We start from the raw sequence: 18,012 nt of genomic DNA, 5'->3' as shown, positions 1-18,012 counted from the left end.
GACACGTTAAAAATTAATATCTCGAAACTGGTTCAGTCCTGAGAATTCGTTCCAAGCGGATATGCCTTGCGAGCTCAGCGGCTATAATTCGTAGATTGAAAGATGTGCCGTAAAATCATTAATGAAAAAGTTAACTAACGTAATTATGCTAATTACTCAATTAGGCGTTTCGATTTCTCGTGGAAGTAATGGCCGCCTCATCGAGTAGTTTAGATCAAGGATTATAATTGTGCTATCTGTCACAGGCAAGTTTTAAAAATTTGGTGCAGCTAAAATGAAACCCCCTGTATATTAGGTGAAGGTTTACAGTAGCGATGCGTCTTTAGTTCCGAAGAATAATATAATCTATGCAAAATTTATTTAAGCCCCACATTGGTGCATGAAAGGAATGAATGACCTACCTTTAATTTTGTGACACATGCTGTTTCGTTGGAACTCATGCAGTATAAAACGAGCTGTTCCGTTCTATAAGTACTTAGGTTAATTATAGGTAGGACTAGTAGGGGCTACACAGAGAAGAGGCACGTTCCAGTTGAGGTTTAACTGTTGTATATGCGACGTGTGCTTCAGATTGTTGAAAATGAGGGATTCGAGACAATGCGATAATTTTCGCTCTCTAAGCTTTATATCAGAAGCGGACATCAAAACTTGAACCTCTATGTCCGATGCAGTCATTCAACAAAAGTTTCCTAATTAACATTTACATGCGGAACTGCAGTCAGTCAGTACTTAAAGCATAAACTTTTGCAAGATACATTGCGCTCCACAGCATTTTCAGGAAACAAATATTCATAATCTGTAGCGAAATAAACTGCTGTTCCGATTCATAGGTTACCGCACTGAAGAAAAATGCAGTATGAAAAAGTGGTAACTGGAACAGCAATGCATTTCATGGCACAGTTTGAATCCATATTTTTTTTTTCTTTTTTACATAGTTACCCCACAGCCGTTAGTTTAGACCTGGAGACTTGCGTTTTGTGAAAGCCATTAATTTTGTGTTTAATATTCGCCCCCATTTGCCATTTTGTGCCCCGTACTTATAAAGTGTTGCAGTTCTTAAGGGACACAGACGAAAAAAAAAAAAAAAAAAGCTCAACTAAATCTTCTTAGACCATTCTTTCAGAGCTGTACTGTATTTTTGTTAATTTTGCGCTAGGAGCTAGGTTGATTATTAGAAGAACAAACGAAAAAAAGATAGTTTTTCATTCGTCGAAATCGTGCCGAGACCTCAGGGCCGTCACGTCAGTGTGACGCCAGGGATTACAAAGTATATTTATCATATTTGGGCCGTTGTGGCTTAGCAAAAGCTTTTAAAGCTTGCTAGGTTCAGTTTTTGGCTTATTTGGAATACAATGCAGTCCATCTTTCGGGATAAAAAATTAGCGTAGCTTGCACTGGCGGCGCAATGCTAAAGAGACGGCGGAGCTGATGGGCACCTAGCTAGTCCTGGCTTTTGGGCTAGGCTAAGCACTACCAAGTCATCCCCAGCATTTTCCGGAATGTATTGGTTATTGATTGATTATCGATTAGCTATTGATTGGCTATCAATTGGCTATCGCAAGATATTGGACACGTATTTAGGCTAGGCAAGCACTACCAAGTCATCTCCAGAATGTTCCGGAATGTATTGATTTTTGATCGATTATCGATTAGCTATTGATTGGCTATCGCAAGTTATTGGCTACGTATTTGGGCTTCGCTAAGCACTACCAAGTCATCCCCAGCAGTTTCCGGAATTTATTGATTATTGATCGATTATCGATTAGCTATTGATTGGATATTGATTGGCTATCGCAAGGTATTGGCCTCGTGTTTCGGCTAGCTAGGCTAAGCACTACCAAGTCATATCCCCAGCATTTTCCGGAATTTATTGATTATTGATGGATTATTGATTAGCTATCGAAGACTAAGCTTAAGTAGTCCCAACCATGCTTAGCTAGACTTAGCCAGGCGCAGCTTCGCTAGTTCCCAGGGGTATGTGCCATTGCGCTTGGACCCTTTCTGCACTACCGCCAGGATCGGCCCACATTTTTTTGTCAACGACGGACGGACTAACGGCTGGCTTAAACAGCTTCGCTGTTAAAGAATTAACTAGGCATGAGCAGACTCCGTCAAAATCAGTGATGCCACTGCGAACTGGTGCGGGAACACTTCAAAACTGCGTCGCCACGCGTCTATAGTTTTCTGTTCTTTCTGCCATACCAGGCATCTTCTCACGGTTGGAGCCGCTTTCGTGGTATTGTGCATACAGCTTAAACATCTTTTCTTTTTAGTGTCCCTTAAAGTCCTGCTGTACTAGCAGACTATCAGAAACACTGCTAATTTTGCGATCTATAACACAGTCATCACCGCACACAGTTACTCACCGTATTCTAGTTTATACTGTGTCCGATAACTTACTTAAAAAAGGGGAAGGAAGGGTGCCAGCATCGTTCCCTGCGGTGCGCCTGGTTTTGTGCTGATCGAAATTGAACAATAACTGGCGCTAGCAGCGTAGTACGCCCTGGTCGTTAAGTCATTTTCGCTTCAAAAGAATGCGCCGGAGTCTGTACTCCCATCGACTGTAGTTTCAGGAGGAGTCTATTACGTGCTACCCAGTCAAATGCTTTGGGGTATGTCGTGTGTTTATAAAGCATGTGCCATTCTTTTGAGAATGGCACGTATTTCTATATAAGTGCGTGTAGATTTTTGTGTATGTCTGTAATCAATTAGAAGAGGTGAGTATCGGATCCCGGCCGCGGCAGCCTCATTCCGATGGGAGCGGAATGCAACAACGCTCATGTGCCGCGTATTGGGGGCACGTTCAAAAACCCGGTGGTCAAAATGAATCCGAAACCAGCGTGCTTCGTAATGAGATCGTGGCTTTGGCACGTAAAACCCGATAATTTTTTTTTTTTTTGAAGTGAGTATCGTAAGATAGTGGCTACCGGTAACCGTGCTTGGCCGCTTGCGTTTGTTGGCCTCAGAACAGCGCGCTGATGCATCAGCCATCCGGCACTGGAGCTTTCTTCTCACTTTTTGTTTGATCTGCAAAATTCGATTTCCAGACAAAAAGAGCTTTGTTTGTTTTCTGCTACATGTTTGTGATGCAGCAAGCTGCTTCTAGGAAGCTGAAGTGACGAAACGTTCTTTCTAGAATCTGTATATTAAATTTTCGTAGGAATGTTTGAATATTCAGAATTCAGAATATGAACGGCATGTTTTTGTCATTTGTTTATTATTTCATTCGGTATTTTGCTATATTTCTCCAAATAATCGCTTATGGCCCTACATTGCTGCAGTTAAGGAAGCCAGAAAAGACGAAATTCCGCTCCTGTGGTGACTGTCTGCTTGCCGCTTCATGTATCGGCTGTTAAGCAGAATCATCTATACATACTTAGCTCATCCTGCAGCCTATGGTCTGAAGGAGAAAAACAATCCTACTGAAACAATTGTCAACGCACAGAGGAAACCTTAGTTCAAATGCATAATAAAATCTGAGAGAGGGCCTGCTAAAGAGTAGTAATGACGGGTTCGAAGTCAAATTGAAAATACCAAATTAGGAGGGTCAGCACGTAGAGAGGAAGTTCAGTAGAAAAAGGAGTAGAATAAAAGTAAAATAAAAAAAAGAACCCTCCGGAAAATTAAGGGCGCAAAGATAAGACTGAACCATAAGTTATATGGGTGAATAATGTGGGGAAATTCTTCTTCGTGCTAATATTCTTCTTCAGTAATATTACTTAACAGACCTGCGACAAGTATATTTTTCAAGTATACTATCGTGTAGTAAAGTTCACTTCGTTATTTATAGTCACATGGGTTTATGTGGGAACATACGGTTTTCATACAGGACTCCACATGAACATATATGATTGTGAATAAGGGCATATGGGTCATATGAGTTTTTTCAACAGGCTAGAAAAGGACCGTAAGAAACTAGCGTTACAGAAATTATCCGGTCCCTTAAAAATAAAAAGATGTGACACAATATTTGAAAGGTATGCTCACGAAATTCTCTCTCATAAAATAATTAAGTATTTATATAGTGCGCAGGAAAAAATAATTCGCTCTCTGAACACTGATTTCACACACACCGTCTGGCGTCATAACACTGACTGACTGTGTCAGCAGGAAGCACCGAATGGAACTGAAAGTTAGTGCAGAATATTTTACACAGAGCAAACGTGCACGTCGCTGCTCATGTTACGTCGCACCATTGTTGTTTCGCGTACTTGCTTTAGTTGCAGAATTATTTTTGTGCAGTGGAAAGAAAGCATGCGTTATTAGATTAAGCGTTAGCTTGTAATCAAAGCAGCGGTCACGATGTGTTGGATTTGGCTTTTTCCAGAGCGCTGCAAATGTGCAGGCATATAATGACAGATTTATACAAAACCAATGCCAAGCGATCCTCATAATCAACCTTAGCCACAAAGGTACAGTGCCTATAAAGTTCTTTTGTTTAATTATATTAATTAGTCCGTTCAATAATCAGCAAAATGTCACGTCAATAAAAGCAAACAAGACTATCGGACATCTCTACAATTCATTTTTTTTTGTGTGTCAAGCCCAGGCCGCCGCCGGAAGCCAACTGATTCCGGCCGACGTCTAGGGGGGAGGTACACGGTGAAAGGGGGAGCTGAGTCTCACCCCGATCACCCATACTCTCTGACGGGTGCAAATAAAGTGCTTTCTCTCTCTCTCTTGTGTGTGTGTCAGTCAGTTCTCAAGGCCCGAATACTCGCTTCAAGCATCGCCTTTGCGCAGGGCCTCCAGTGTCGTGCGAGCGTTTGTTTTTCAGAGACAGCTGCGGTGTTGGATAGCGTGTGCGCACTGCGTTGAGTGGCGCGAGCAGCGGGCCTCTGGCGCAGCACACGTGATGCTTGCGTGATGTTTTCAAGCAATAGGCCAGCATCTCACTTACGGGTAGTCTTTGTTCACTCGTAGCTCTAGCTAGACCGGTCAAATTTCTGCGCCGATGTTATTCACTGCAATCAACAACTGCTTGCGCGCCGCTCTCGATAAGCAAGCACTTGACATTGACGACAAGAGAAACCTACACAGTGTTTGGTAAACATGTAGGCATACGTTGCGTTCAGTGTCGTGATGGTGTCTGCTTCGGCCACCATCTTCGAAAATCTTATAATTGCGCAGACTGCAGTGTGGCCTGTCTAGCTCAAATTGCGACATAGGGACGTCAGCAACGGAAGAGTCGTTCCTGCAGAGCCCGCCATTGAACGCCTAGAACGCCATTTGCTCCTTCTGGGCCCCGAAGTCTCCACCTGAGACAGCATACCTGGACACGCGTAGCGCAAGAACTGAATGCTCGTTTTGCGAGTAAGCCATGTGAGTACACAACCTCCTATGCTGCGGAATGGCGTGATTTGGCTTCAGCAAGCAGGACTAAAGCGCGGGCGCGCCCTTTCTGACTTCCGCCGATGTGTGATGGTCACTTGTTGGGACAGTGCATTTTATGCTCGCGCTTTGATTCATTGTTTTGCGACGACGAATTGAGCTGAACGTGAACTTTGCGAAAGCTATTTCCGAGCACTAGGCGAGGCCACAGCGAGAGCCGTGGAAACTTTAGAAAGTCAAAGCTAAGCATTTCTTTCTGTCGAAAACAGCATCCGTCACACTATAGGCCCCCGAAGGACCGAGACAATACCTGATCGTGCAGATATGACTGGTCTGACGAATTATAATAGCTGCTTTTGCAAAGATGTTCTAAGTGGTCACATTGGTTCATTTCCCGAAAGGATGATACCTCACAAAGAAACGGTCGCAAGGTTATTGTTTTCGCTGAAAAACGAACTCCTTGCACTCAAGCGTAACAAAACACATGGTCAAAATTAACTGGTTATTTCCATGATAGCTGAAATACAGAATGGATATAGTTTGTACATATTAACGCGAAGTTATTCACCAACTTTCATCCACATAGCAAATAGAACAAAGAGCCATTACTGCTGGCAGTAGTAATTTCTTGTGAAATTGAAATTCAAAGTGTATAGGGCATTTCCTTTTTTTTGCAGAAAGAATGCTAAAATAAATTAAATTCTGTGGTTTTACGTGCCAAAGCCACGATCTAAATATGAAGCGCGGCGTATGGTGGGGGACTCGGAATTAATTTTGGTCATCGGGAGTTCCTTAAAATGCACCTAAATATGAGTACACGAGTGTTTTTGCACTTCACCCAAATTGAAATGTGGCCGCAACGACCAGGATCGAACTACCACACAGCAACAAAATAAAGCAATGTGGCTGCAAAAAAGAAAGAGAAATCAAAGGAAAGAAAGAAAGATAGAGTTTATAGCCCGGATGTGAAACGGCAGATGTCATGGTAAATCGTGAGCGGCATAGTAGCGTACTCACGGGAAGCTCATGTGCCTGGATGCGCACGCGCGCATCGAGGCATCCTACGGTGCACTGCACTCATCCCTTACAGCAACGGACGATTTTCAAAATTCCATAAAAGCTGACCTGCATGGCTTGTTTTGCATCTGAATATTGCGCGTCGTTGTCGGTCCGTTGAAGTTTCTGAGGCTGGCAGGTGGGCACGTGCGTTTTCTTGTCTGTGACGGGCCCTCTGCAAAACCTCCTAGTCAGCCTTCATGCAGAGGCGAAATTCCTTGTGCGAAGGTAAATTTGGCGCAGCACTGTGGGTTAACAGCGGTGGCCAGGAGGAAGGACAGCTGTCTGTTTGCAGAAAATAAATAAAATATAAATGCTGACGCCTTGCGGTAGGACATGAGCATTCCATGAAAATGGCTCGACATTTTGAACAAGACTCGTGTCTGTATCAACGCTGGAAAGCCCAATAATCCAGCCAGGCGCCGCACATGGATATGCGCTCCCATGGTTTAGGTTGCCGGTGCCCAGTCACGTTAGAAGCTGCACATTTGTGCCTAATGATGAGCGTTAAATTTTCCGACGGGAAACCACAGCATGGGTCATAACAACGGCTTCCTCCACTCGTTAAAGAATGTGCGTTACGGCCCCACTCAAGCTTCCAGCGCCTGCGCTTTGTTCCTCCACGTTTCAAGAAAAAAGTTTGGCAGTATGTGACACTCCTGTAACACGTGAAGGCGAAAGCCTGCTGCACACTTGGTAATGCGTTAAGTTATGTGACCGGAGGGGTCAGACTTCTTGCAATACATAACGAGCCGCAGTGTGCACGAAGTACACGTGTGGCGTCGACCTCCTCAAATGCGAGCACTTGAAGGTGCAGCATGCTGCACCTTCACAAGCTGCACAAGCATGCTGCACTGTCAAGTGCAGCATGCTTGTCGCTAGTAAGTGTTACAAATGTGTAACAAGCCGAACACAAAGACACATATAATTTTCGATGCTTAGCTGCGGCTTCGCGCGCTCGTATAGTGGGGTCAGGCTCGCGCTAATGACGTTTCGCTTCTACTTTACGTTGCATCCTCTCAGCAAGGGAAACAGCACTCGCGGTCGAACGCCTTGCTCCCACCGCTTCGCATGTCGCACCTCGTTTCTGGCTTGGCGAGCATCCTCGGCGGTAGCGTACTTCTGAGGCCTACCACGCAATCCGCTAGGCCCCGGGCGAGCGTCCTCTATCGCAGTCTCTGTCGCTTCGCAATCGACTGTCGCCACAACCGCTGCCCTCTCCACCCGCCGCTCGCTCGGAGAAGGTCACGTGTTCTTTTTTATTACTACTCGACTAGACGTCGCGTTTTTTTTCAAGGCCATTGCGCAACGATCCACTTAAGACTCTCGCCTTAATAATAATTTCCTTAACCCTTTTTTGACGAATGTTGCCTACAGGCAACATACCAGAACATTTTTTTTCTTGCCGCGTTTCAGTATTGACTACGAAATTTTGGCTAAATGTACTCGGCCAACACTGAATGATAGGCAGCAAGCGTCATTTGATGGTTTAGAGCAGGACCACTAGATGACGAAGAAGTTTAGCACGCGACTCACTGTCTTTCAAAGTGGCCTATCCCCCACAGTGGGTTTGTGCCATTGATTGAGGCATCATCATCATCATCATCATCATCATCATCATCATCACCATCATCATCATCATCATCATCATCATCATCATCAGCAGCAGCAGCAGCAGCAGCAAGGTCAAAGGAGACAGGCCGATGCTCTATATCCAGCTGCAGTGGTACGTGTGACACATGTGATGTGAAGCAAGTGAAATGGACACCTATGGTTCACGTATGATGAGAACCGTCTGTACAAATTGAAAACGAAGCCTTAGGCGGCTAGGGGTGAAGTCCACTTCCAGTTTCCTGCCTGGGGTTTTTCCTCTATTGCTGAAAAAATTTACACAAAATATTTCTTTTTTATTATGCTTATTCTTGATGTGTTTAGCACATTTATATAGAAAATAAACATTTTTTCTGGGTATTCATATCATCATCATCATCATCATCATCATCATCAGCCTATATTTATGTCCACTGCAGGACGAAGGCCTCTCCCTGCGATCTCCAATTAACCCTCTCTTGCGCTAGCGTATTCCAACTTGCGCCTCGTCCTTAAAGGGTTAAAGGTGCCACCGGCGGGATTCAGGGGTGCAGTTGTTCCGTGGCTATAACACGCCGTAGTCACAGGACAAAGCCTGCGAGATTAGGAACAAATTTTCCCTGGCGTCATGTGCAAAGTATGTCCTCGCCAACTTTCTTCTCTGCCCCCACCTTTCGCGTGTGAGTTCACGCCACGAGTGCCAAGAAGACACATCACGAAAGGCCTAGCATGATATCCGAGATTGGGCGGCGTGCAGTGTCTCGCGAGCGCCGCTATATCTCGGAGGCTATGGGCCGAATGGCCCATTTGGTCCCTTCATATTTCCATACAGTGGCCGCGCCTTCACAGGCATGTATATCATTAGGAACTCGGCAAAAAAAAAGGCGTGGTTTTGCTATTGCAAACACCAATGACCAGCGGAGCTGAGGGGAAGCCTCAACAAAGTTGTGCAAAGCTAGGCGAAGAAAAGCGCGGTTTAGCAAAGCAGGATTAAAGCTAAACAAAGTTTAATGGAGTTAAGTATTACTTCTTCTCTTCGGCGACGATTGGCTTCAACTTCCCTTGCCCGTTGCTCGGGATCGGCTCTCCGTTTCCTAACACGCTCAGAGCCGCTTCTCTACGGCGCTCCAATCGAGTGGCTTCTTCTTCGGGGGTTCTAGTGGTCGGTTTCGTCATTGCGCTATGTCGAGGTAGTCCAGGGCGAGAAAGCGGCCCGCCGATGTGAGAGCGCGCCTGTTACTAGGGAGCGCTGACGTCATTACTAACGTCATACCACGTGCGCTCGGCGCGGCTGTGCATTGGCTCCGCTCCTGCTCAACTCCGCCCTGCCACCTGTGCCGCCAGTCCTCCTCTCCACTCACCTCCCTCCTCCCCTTCGCCACACTCTCTTCCCTCTCGAGAGCTTTCCCTCTCGCTATACGCTTGCCCCTCTCCCGACTTGGCTATGCTGCGAACATCGCTGCGCACGGACCAAACTCGGCTTTAACAGCTCCGCTGTAAAAAAAGCTGCCCTTGCAGGGTGTGGAATTTCACAAAGAAGCACTTGAGCAATTTGAATGTGGGGACGTGGATACAAAGGATAAGAAATGAGACGAAATTTACCACGAGGTGATGCGCTGGCCCATGGGAGGTAGGTGCACGCATGCTCCTGCATGCAGTGCACTCATCTGGCGCCACTACCATGCCCAAAGGGCGCTGGCAGGGTCACGGCCCTGCTCTGGAGCATTAAATGACTGCACATGGAGATGCATCCGCACGTTAGAAGACATCACGTTGCACTTTCCTTTTTTTTGCCGCCATGGTTAAAACTTTTCGTTGGGGGGGGGGGGGGGGTTCCGGAAAGGGGTTATTTGTTTTCAAGAAATGGTGAAAGTGAACTGATGGACCGCAAACGAAGCTGAAACATGGGATGCAGAGAAAACCATGCAATAATATGAAGAATGTGCAAAATAACTCGAGGAATAAACACACGTTCGAGAGTGTGGTGCAGTAAGTCCTGTTCCCGGTTACCATTTCGATCCTTGATGGGAAAATGCGTTTTTTTTAACTGCTGCTTAAGTTTACGCGAACCAACATTTTAGTGCGTCTGCATCCACATGAAATAAAGCGCCTGCCTAACATTGGCAGTAATGCTCATTACGAGTTGATGATATATTGACAGCTGAAGCCTTGTATACTGCCTGTGTCCCATGCAGGCGAATTGAGTATGCGCTGTGACGCCATCACCAATGGCAGAACTCCAAGCTATCCTTCACTTAATTTTATTTCCTTAAGAGACCCATACTTGGGGCATTACATAAGGGGTGGGAGTAACACAAAAAGATCATTCATGAGGATGACCACGTCGTAGAAAACGTCAGGACTGCGTCATTGAAGGTCGATGGAATAGTGATAGCTGCGATGCTATACACAAGATGTCGCGCTTTCGAGACATCGTGTTCAATGCATACGTGACCGCTTGTCGTGTTATCTGATCAGAGCTAAGGACGATAGTTAAAGAAAGAAATGGCATGCACTCCGGAAACAAAAACATATGTCTACTGGCTCCACCGATCATCTGTTTGCAGTAACTGCTCACTGCAATGCTGACGCTTGTTTACCGACACTCTTTCCCACACATGTTACACGGGGTTCAGATATACCCTTGCAGGCTATTTTCGGTCTCGTATTTGTTTTCAGCGCCGCTGCGGTAGTTGAAGACAAAGGGGTACTGACCTCCAGGCCTGGTTCAAAATCGTCTACCGGCTTCATCCATCGCGAGAACAGGGACAACAGCTGCGCTTGCGCCATTGTACTTGAATGCGTGCGAGTGTGGCGTCCGTCGGGTGTCACTTGCGTTCACGGTTCGCCCGTTCGGCGAGGCAGTGGCGCTCTCGTCGAGCGACCAACTTGAGCTCGGGCTCCCTATATCGTCGCTTCCCTCTCTCATCCCACCCGATTTCCGCCAGCGGAACCCACCACTGAATAACCAAGAAATGTCAATGCAGTGGTGCCAAAATTCTGGGAAGCGAGTTTTTGAAGGCAGTCGACGATGCATAGTGGAATACCTTTGTTGACTGCGAAGCGTGGAACTGAAGTTTCCCGTGCTCTGCGAGTATTTGTTTCAGAGCACCCGGGGTGTTGGATCGCACGGCATCGAGTGACGGGCATCCGGCGGCGTACACGTGATACTCGCGGGATGCGAGCCTTCCGTCGCCGCGAGCATGTCTTTGTTCTCTCGCACCTCTCGTCCGTCTAGACAGGCACGTTTCGTCTGGATGCCCGAAATATTTAACCACCTACACGTTGCGCTGAATCAACAAGTACGTTGTAGGCTTGTAGGTCTGCTGCAAGACACGATGTGGCTTGTTCTTTTAATGTTTATTGGTTCTCCCTCTGTATTTTATATTTCTCGCTTTCGGAGAATGGGGGCCACATTCCCGGTTTTTCTTTTTGTTTTCATATGCACGCATTCCAGGCTTCTCGTTTAGGTCGAGGACACAGCCGATAATAGCCGCATTCCAAGAAACGTATAGCTGTGTTTACGTCTCCGGATAATTTGCTTAATACCGGTTGCCTTGCGTGAGGGAGCGTCGTGCAGCGGAGGCTTATTTCAGTGCAACGGGAGCCTGCCACGGTGGCTCGGTGGCTGTGGCGATCCGCTGCCAAGCTCAAGGTCGCGGGTACGATTCTTGGCGGTCTCCTTACGATGGAGGTTGAGTGTAAAAACGCTCGGCTACTTAGGTTTAGGCGCATGTCAGAGTCCCCGAGTGGTCGAAATCAATCCAGGGAGCCCACTACGGTTTTTCTCATAGCCCATGAGTTGCTTTGGGATGTTAAACCCAATGATTAATTAGATTTGTACCACGATGAGGTGCTTTCCGAATCAAGCTTTTTCTTCTTCTTATGAACATTCGTATAGTCGGTGGCAGTGGCAGCTCACATTCAGTCTGATGGAAATCTTCCGCTCAAAGAATTTTCTCTGGGCCGGCCACGTGCTGAAACCTCATGATCCAAAGGGCAGCTCTTCAATTTTAGAAAAGCGCCAAGGAAGAAATTACGCATAAACAGTTATAACGCACCCGTTGGCCTAAATTTTCCACTGTGCGCGGATGCCTCCGAATGTGTCTCCGTGTTTTCGGGATTACTGTTATCTATTTGTTTCGTAATACCTCAAGGAACCCATCGAAGGAATTTGACATGATGGGCATGCAAAAAATGGCAAAATCGATGGCTATGGTTATTATTATATAGATGAATCTGCTTCTTCGAAAATAGAAAATAGCAGTATTGAAGCGCGGGAGTTCGTGAATGAGTGCTATTTCGTTCGGAAGGCCATTGCAGTCTCGGGTGGGGCGCAGAAAGAGAGACTGCAGAAATGTAGTGGTGCGGGCACGTGGCGGGATCACGTTGTTTAGATGACTTGTGCGATGGCCTCGGTTCATCGGCTGAATGAGCTGGCTGTCACGTAAAGTGGAATAAAAGAATACGTGATAAAGAACAGAGGCGTGAAAGGTTACGGCGAAAAGCGAGATCAGGGTGTTGTAACGGAGATTTTGGAGCGGCGACGCATTGGAGTAGTAGGAGTAATCGGAAAGAAGAAATCTTGCCGCACGGTTCTGGTCTGATTCCGGAGTTTTAGTGAGGTTAGTTTGGTGGGTATCAAAGATGGTGCATACATATTGAAGTTTAGGTTGCACAACAGCTTTATAAGCAAGTAGCTTTAAGGAGGATGGTCCCATCAAAAGGATAACAAAGGACGCGATTAGCAGAGTTTATTATGTGGGTTACCTGGTTAGACCAAGATAGATTGTTAAAGAAATGGATACTTAGATATTTGATCGAACTAGTAACACATACAGTGGAATCATTAATCGTTTAAGTAAAAGGTGCCTAGTTTCGACGACCATGAAAGGAGTTAGTAATGACTTACGGACATTCAGTGACATCAGCCAGGTGGCACCCCAGTGCTGAATGCGCGAGAGGTCATCCCGTAGAGAAGAAACGTCAGTCATGTAATTTATTGGGTGGTAAAAGACACAGTCGTCTGCGAAAAGACGCATTTTAGATGTGACAGGGAGTGGAATGTTGTTGATTTATACTGTTCCGACGCTGGATACTCGTTCTTGTTGGCTTGTCGTCCGGCGTTACTTAAATGGTAGTGGTCCGAGCTAGACCTGCCATGGGCATCAGAAGACCAGGTGACCAGGCAGACAAGACGACCGTATCATTGTAAAACCTTCAACGATTTATTTAGAACATGTTGAAGGATTGAGATGGAAAAAAAGAGAGTAAGAAAAGATGCATGGCGGGCTCCTTAAGTAGTCCCGACGTAACAATAGGTGCAGTCAGGTGAGGGTCTTGGCGCAAAGAGTCATGGTCTTCCCTCTTATTGGCCGCCGGTCACGTGGCATCTGCAACTGACTTGGATCGGCCGTCAAGTCAATGGGCCAAGTTCACGCCTTTTCCGGCGAGGAAGTCAGTCTCTTGCCCCAAGGTGAGTAAAACCTTGCCCCAAGGAGATGATTTAAAGCGGACGCATTCAAAGTTCCCACAGAGGACAATCAACTTCATCAGCGCTCCACGTGGCCGCTGCATTCTGCGGTGCTTGAAGAAGGGGCACTTTCTTCCGTCTTCCAAGTATTTGTACAGAAAAAAATATTGACTCACAGTGGTGGAAAAGAACTAGGAAGCTTACCAGTGTAGGTATGCGACCGGCATAGTAAGCAACATGGCAACAAAGAACGTTAAACGCCAAGTGAGAGAAGCTGAGGCAATATCCTGGGTGGCGGCAATGGAAAGCAGACCGGCTATGAGCAACTACCTATCTTTCGGAATCGTGAAGAGGCTCACTTAAGCCGCGTTTCCTTCACCAGGCTTGTTTTTAGTATATGGCTGTTGCACCAAAACACCGTGCTGCTGCGAACTGCAGGTACACTGATTTCGGGATCACATGTAGAGCAACGCAAACACGTGCACAGCGGCAGTACGACCACCAACGTGGTGCCAGAGATCACAGCGACTCTCGCCACTTGGCGACGCTGTCTTCTGTACAAACCTTTTATAAGGTTTGTACAGTAAACGAGGCATCTCGCTCTTAGGGCAAGATGCTGCCAAGCAAGGAAATGCTACTGGCAACAAGGGTGCAGGGGGTGGGGGGATGCGAAAATGCAAAAAGACTGAGGAGAGGGAACAAGATTTGCACAGCACTGCATAAAATCCGGGCGATTTCTATGCCCCCTCTTATTAAATGAGGAAGACTGGAGGAAATAATCGAAGACCAGGGTCTTCTTGCTTTAAAGGTGTCCTGACACACTTTTATTGCGATAGCAATTATATGGACACTTCAACCGGATTTCTGCCGTCGCCGTCGCCGTCGCCGTGAGGTTCCGTATAGATTCCAAGGGCGATAAAATCGTCGCCGTGCGCCGTATGCGCGAGCGAAAGCGCGCGGGGGACGCGCGCTATCACGGAGGGCGAACGCACGGCGGAAAGCAAACGCGACCGTCCCGCGAAAGGCCGTTGGCGTATGGGAGGGAGGGAGGCGGGGCGGCGCTGTGCTCGGGCGCCAAAGGCGTATCTTGCCACTCAATCTCCCACGCGAAAGCAAGAAACGGGAAGAGGGGGGGGGGCAGCTTCTCCTCTGCCAACAACTTCTCTGCCCGGCGGTCGCCCGCACCGTCTCTTATCTCCACACGGCTCTGACCTTTGTATGGGCTGTGCATTTGCCGCTCAGTTTCTGTTGAAGCGATAGACTGCGCGAACTTGCGCTTGCTGCCACGTTTTGACAGTCGTTGGCTGCGGTCATTCAGTGTGATCTATTCATGTTTGCTTGTTCGCGCTGACACCACGATTGTTAATTCAGTTAGTAAGCCAATGTGTCCAAGTTTATGCAGCCGATAAAACTACTATCCCTACTCCGAATAGCGCTCTACTAATTTGCTATCGCAATCGATGCTTCGCCTTTCGGGCGAAACTGCGACATTTTTTATCGAAGTTGAGAAATGTATTTGAAGTTAAAATAGAATATTTCCGAACAAAGGAACAAGAAATGAGGATCTGGCAAGGGAGCAAGAATTCATGATCGCGAATCAGCCTCTAGAGTCAGTGCAGGAGTACGCTTATCTAGGCCTATTACTCACAGGAGCCCCCAATCATGAGAAGGAAATTTACAGAAGAATAAAAGTGGGTTGGAGTGCATACAGCAGGCATTATCAAATCCTTATTTGGAGCTTACCACTTTTGTTGAAAAGTGTGCAGTCATTGCATGCTACCGGTGCTAACATACGGGGCAGAAACTTGGAGGTTAACAAAGAAGCTCGAGAAAGGGTTAAGGACCGCACAAAGAGCGATGGAACGATAAATGTTACTCGTAACATTAACAGACAGGAAGAGAGCCTGTGGGCCAGATATCAAATGGGGACAGCCGATATTCTAGTTGATATTAAGAGAAAAAAATGGAGCTGGGCAGGCAATGTAATGAGTAGGGCAGATAAACGGTGGACCATTATAGTTTCAGATTAAGTATCAAGGGCAGGGAAGTGCAGTCGAAGATGGCAGAAAATTAGGTGGGATGATGACATTAGGAAATTCGAAGGCGCAAATTGGAATGAGCTAGCGCAAGACAGGGGTAATTGGAGATCGCTGGGAGAGGCCTTCGTCCTACAGTGGACATAAACATAGGATGATGATGATTTCAGAACTACCTTGCACCAAAAAATGTCTTTCAATGCCTTCAGCAGAAGCAGAGTTATTGGCAATCAAAGATCGCCTTTGATCTCCTTCGCGCTGCTCCCGCTTCTTCTCCAATGCAATGCACTGCGAATGCTATGGCGGAGCTGGGTGGTGCCCAAAACTTTCCACCTACAGAGCGCGCAGTTGAAATTTGATTTTGGATGTACACATAGACGACCACTACTTCCGATTTTGGCGCCTGCAATGCGCCAAATTTGGCGGCTATTCCTCAATTTTGTCACGGTATCTCATCGCTTGGGTGTGTTCAGTGGTGGATCCAGCCACTCATTTTAGGAAGGGGGGGGGGGTGGAGTCTGTTTTTTGTGTTATGGAGTTACTTTTATCATATGACTCCCACCATAATATAAAGACTGTTAATTTTTCGTAACAGTCATCCCACTCATTTGCTTTAATCGGCTTTCTCGCTCATCAGCAATTCTGGGAATTAACACTTTACGGACGACCACGCATCAGATATCTCCAGAAGTTACTGCGCGAAGTCACTAAATCACGACGATTGTTTCTCAGCGCATTACGGGGAAAACAAACACAATGACATTGTTAGAATGAGTGAGTACTCATCTTGGTGCCTTAAAGATGCGATTTTAAACCCATAATTGCGCTGGGTGGATTACGATAATATTACATAACAGACATAGATAGTTGTAGTTATGAACATTATTTTATTTTTGCGCAATAAATTAAGTTAATGCAATTTCATTCAAGCAATAATTATTCTACATTTACTGTAAGACATAATAATGAGGCGAAAGGTTACTCGTACATAGGAGAATATCAGTCTAAACCTGAAGCCATAAGAAAGCACGGCAACATCGCTACCGCTTGTAGAATTGTAGAATGTTGAGTGCACTAGCACGAATGCTAGTGCACTCAACAAAACCGTGGTAACATTTTTATGCAAAAAAGTTGCAAACGAACGATGAGTTCAAACTCAAATTCGAAGTACAGAATGTAGTAGCGACATATGTATATAGCATTTATCCCACTTTAGTACATGCTATAAACGCTACAGAATCAACATGATGACAGCGCAAAAATAAAATCCTCTCAAAACTCGACAACATAATTAAAATAGTTATTCTACCTCTTCCTGACTGCAGCTGGGGGAACGAAACCCACGTGTAATTATAACTGCGCCGCCCCACTCTCAAGTAGCAATTCAATATGTATATCGAATTTGATTTAAATTTAAGGAGTACACGAAGATAACTAAAACAATGCAAATCATCGTTGACGTATGCCCGAAAGATACATTCATCCCCTTCCTTAAAATTGACAATCAGAGAGGGCATGCGAAAATACTTAGACAACGAAGCTTTATTCTAAATAAAAATATAGAAATATCAGTTCGTGTACTAGACTGAGTAGAAACAGTATGGAAACAAAATTCATGACCAGGGCTGTGTCTGTACGTATGCCAGGCTGGTCAGGCGGGTTTCTCTCATCTGTGAACGCAGCCATGTTTTTAAGCGACGGAGGGTGGAGAAAGACCATTCGATGCTGGCAACGCTGACAATGAGAGTAGTCATGATTTGCAGAAGTGTCTTGATCGAAGGGAACATCTCACCGTCGTACATGTAGAGCGCTTCAACAGCTGTCAAAGGGATGTCCGCTCCTTCTGCGCTTTCACGCTTCCACTTTTCCCGCCATATCCGCAGTTCGGCTTCATCAACACTCGCAGTTATCGGGGCATGCCTTCCATTGAGTTTGCCATGCCGCTGGGCAATGTACGTTACTACGTTTGCCTCGTCTTTTGTTGTGATGATATACAGCTGAGACGGCATAAAGACGAAGAGCCCGCAGACTCCAAAATTATCTTCGTTAAACCTTGATTTGAGATCTGCCAACACATAATACAATAGTGGGATGTATACCGACATCCTGTAGAAGCTGTCTGGGTCTGGATCGAGCGCTGGAGTGTTATAACTGTGGTTCTGTCTCTTCGTGTTGCGAGGAAGCCGCAGCTCTGTTCTAAGCTCATCCCCCAGCCCGATGGCTTGCTCGTAGAGAGGCCCGAATAACTCTTCACGGTTTTTACTTTGAGTAGTTAGAACAGCTACGGCGTCTGTCAACGTGTTCCTTGCTTTGTGCCCATCGACGCACCCCTTCTGATAGTGGCGACTCAATGGGAGCGTGTGCGCCTGTAGATCCGAGAGGCAAGCCATCGCCATTATCATCTCGCCATGGCAAAAGCGAGCGTCCTCGCTTTTGAAGCGCTTTGCAGTTCTCTCCAGTTGGCGAAGGCGTTGAGAGCTTTAACCCAAGGGAATCTCGAAACTGGATGACACTGTCGTGTCGTTC

General features: G+C 46.2%; 1 protein-coding gene across 2 annotated transcripts in view; it reads right to left on the bottom strand.

The window, feature by feature from the left end:
- Positions 1-10,782, bottom strand: part of LOC119436640 (ragulator complex protein LAMTOR3-like) — a 106,053-nt gene extending 95,271 nt beyond the window's left edge. For both annotated transcript variants that reach the window (XM_049659420.1, XM_037703567.2), the window contains exon 1: positions 10,693-10,782. In XM_049659420.1, the coding sequence (XP_049515377.1) occupies positions 10,693-10,767 (75 nt within the window). In that variant the 5' untranslated portion in view covers positions 10,768-10,782. The remainder of the gene's footprint in view (positions 1-10,692) is intronic.
- Between the last annotated feature and the right edge of the window lie 7,230 nt (positions 10,783-18,012).

The sequence above is a fragment of the Dermacentor silvarum genome, chromosome 1 (genome assembly GCF_013339745.2).
Source record: "Dermacentor silvarum isolate Dsil-2018 chromosome 1, BIME_Dsil_1.4, whole genome shotgun sequence".
Taxonomy (NCBI): domain Eukaryota; kingdom Metazoa; phylum Arthropoda; class Arachnida; order Ixodida; family Ixodidae; genus Dermacentor; species Dermacentor silvarum.
Note: the sequence above shows the minus strand (reverse complement) of the source record. Positions and strands in the feature narration are given on the sequence as shown.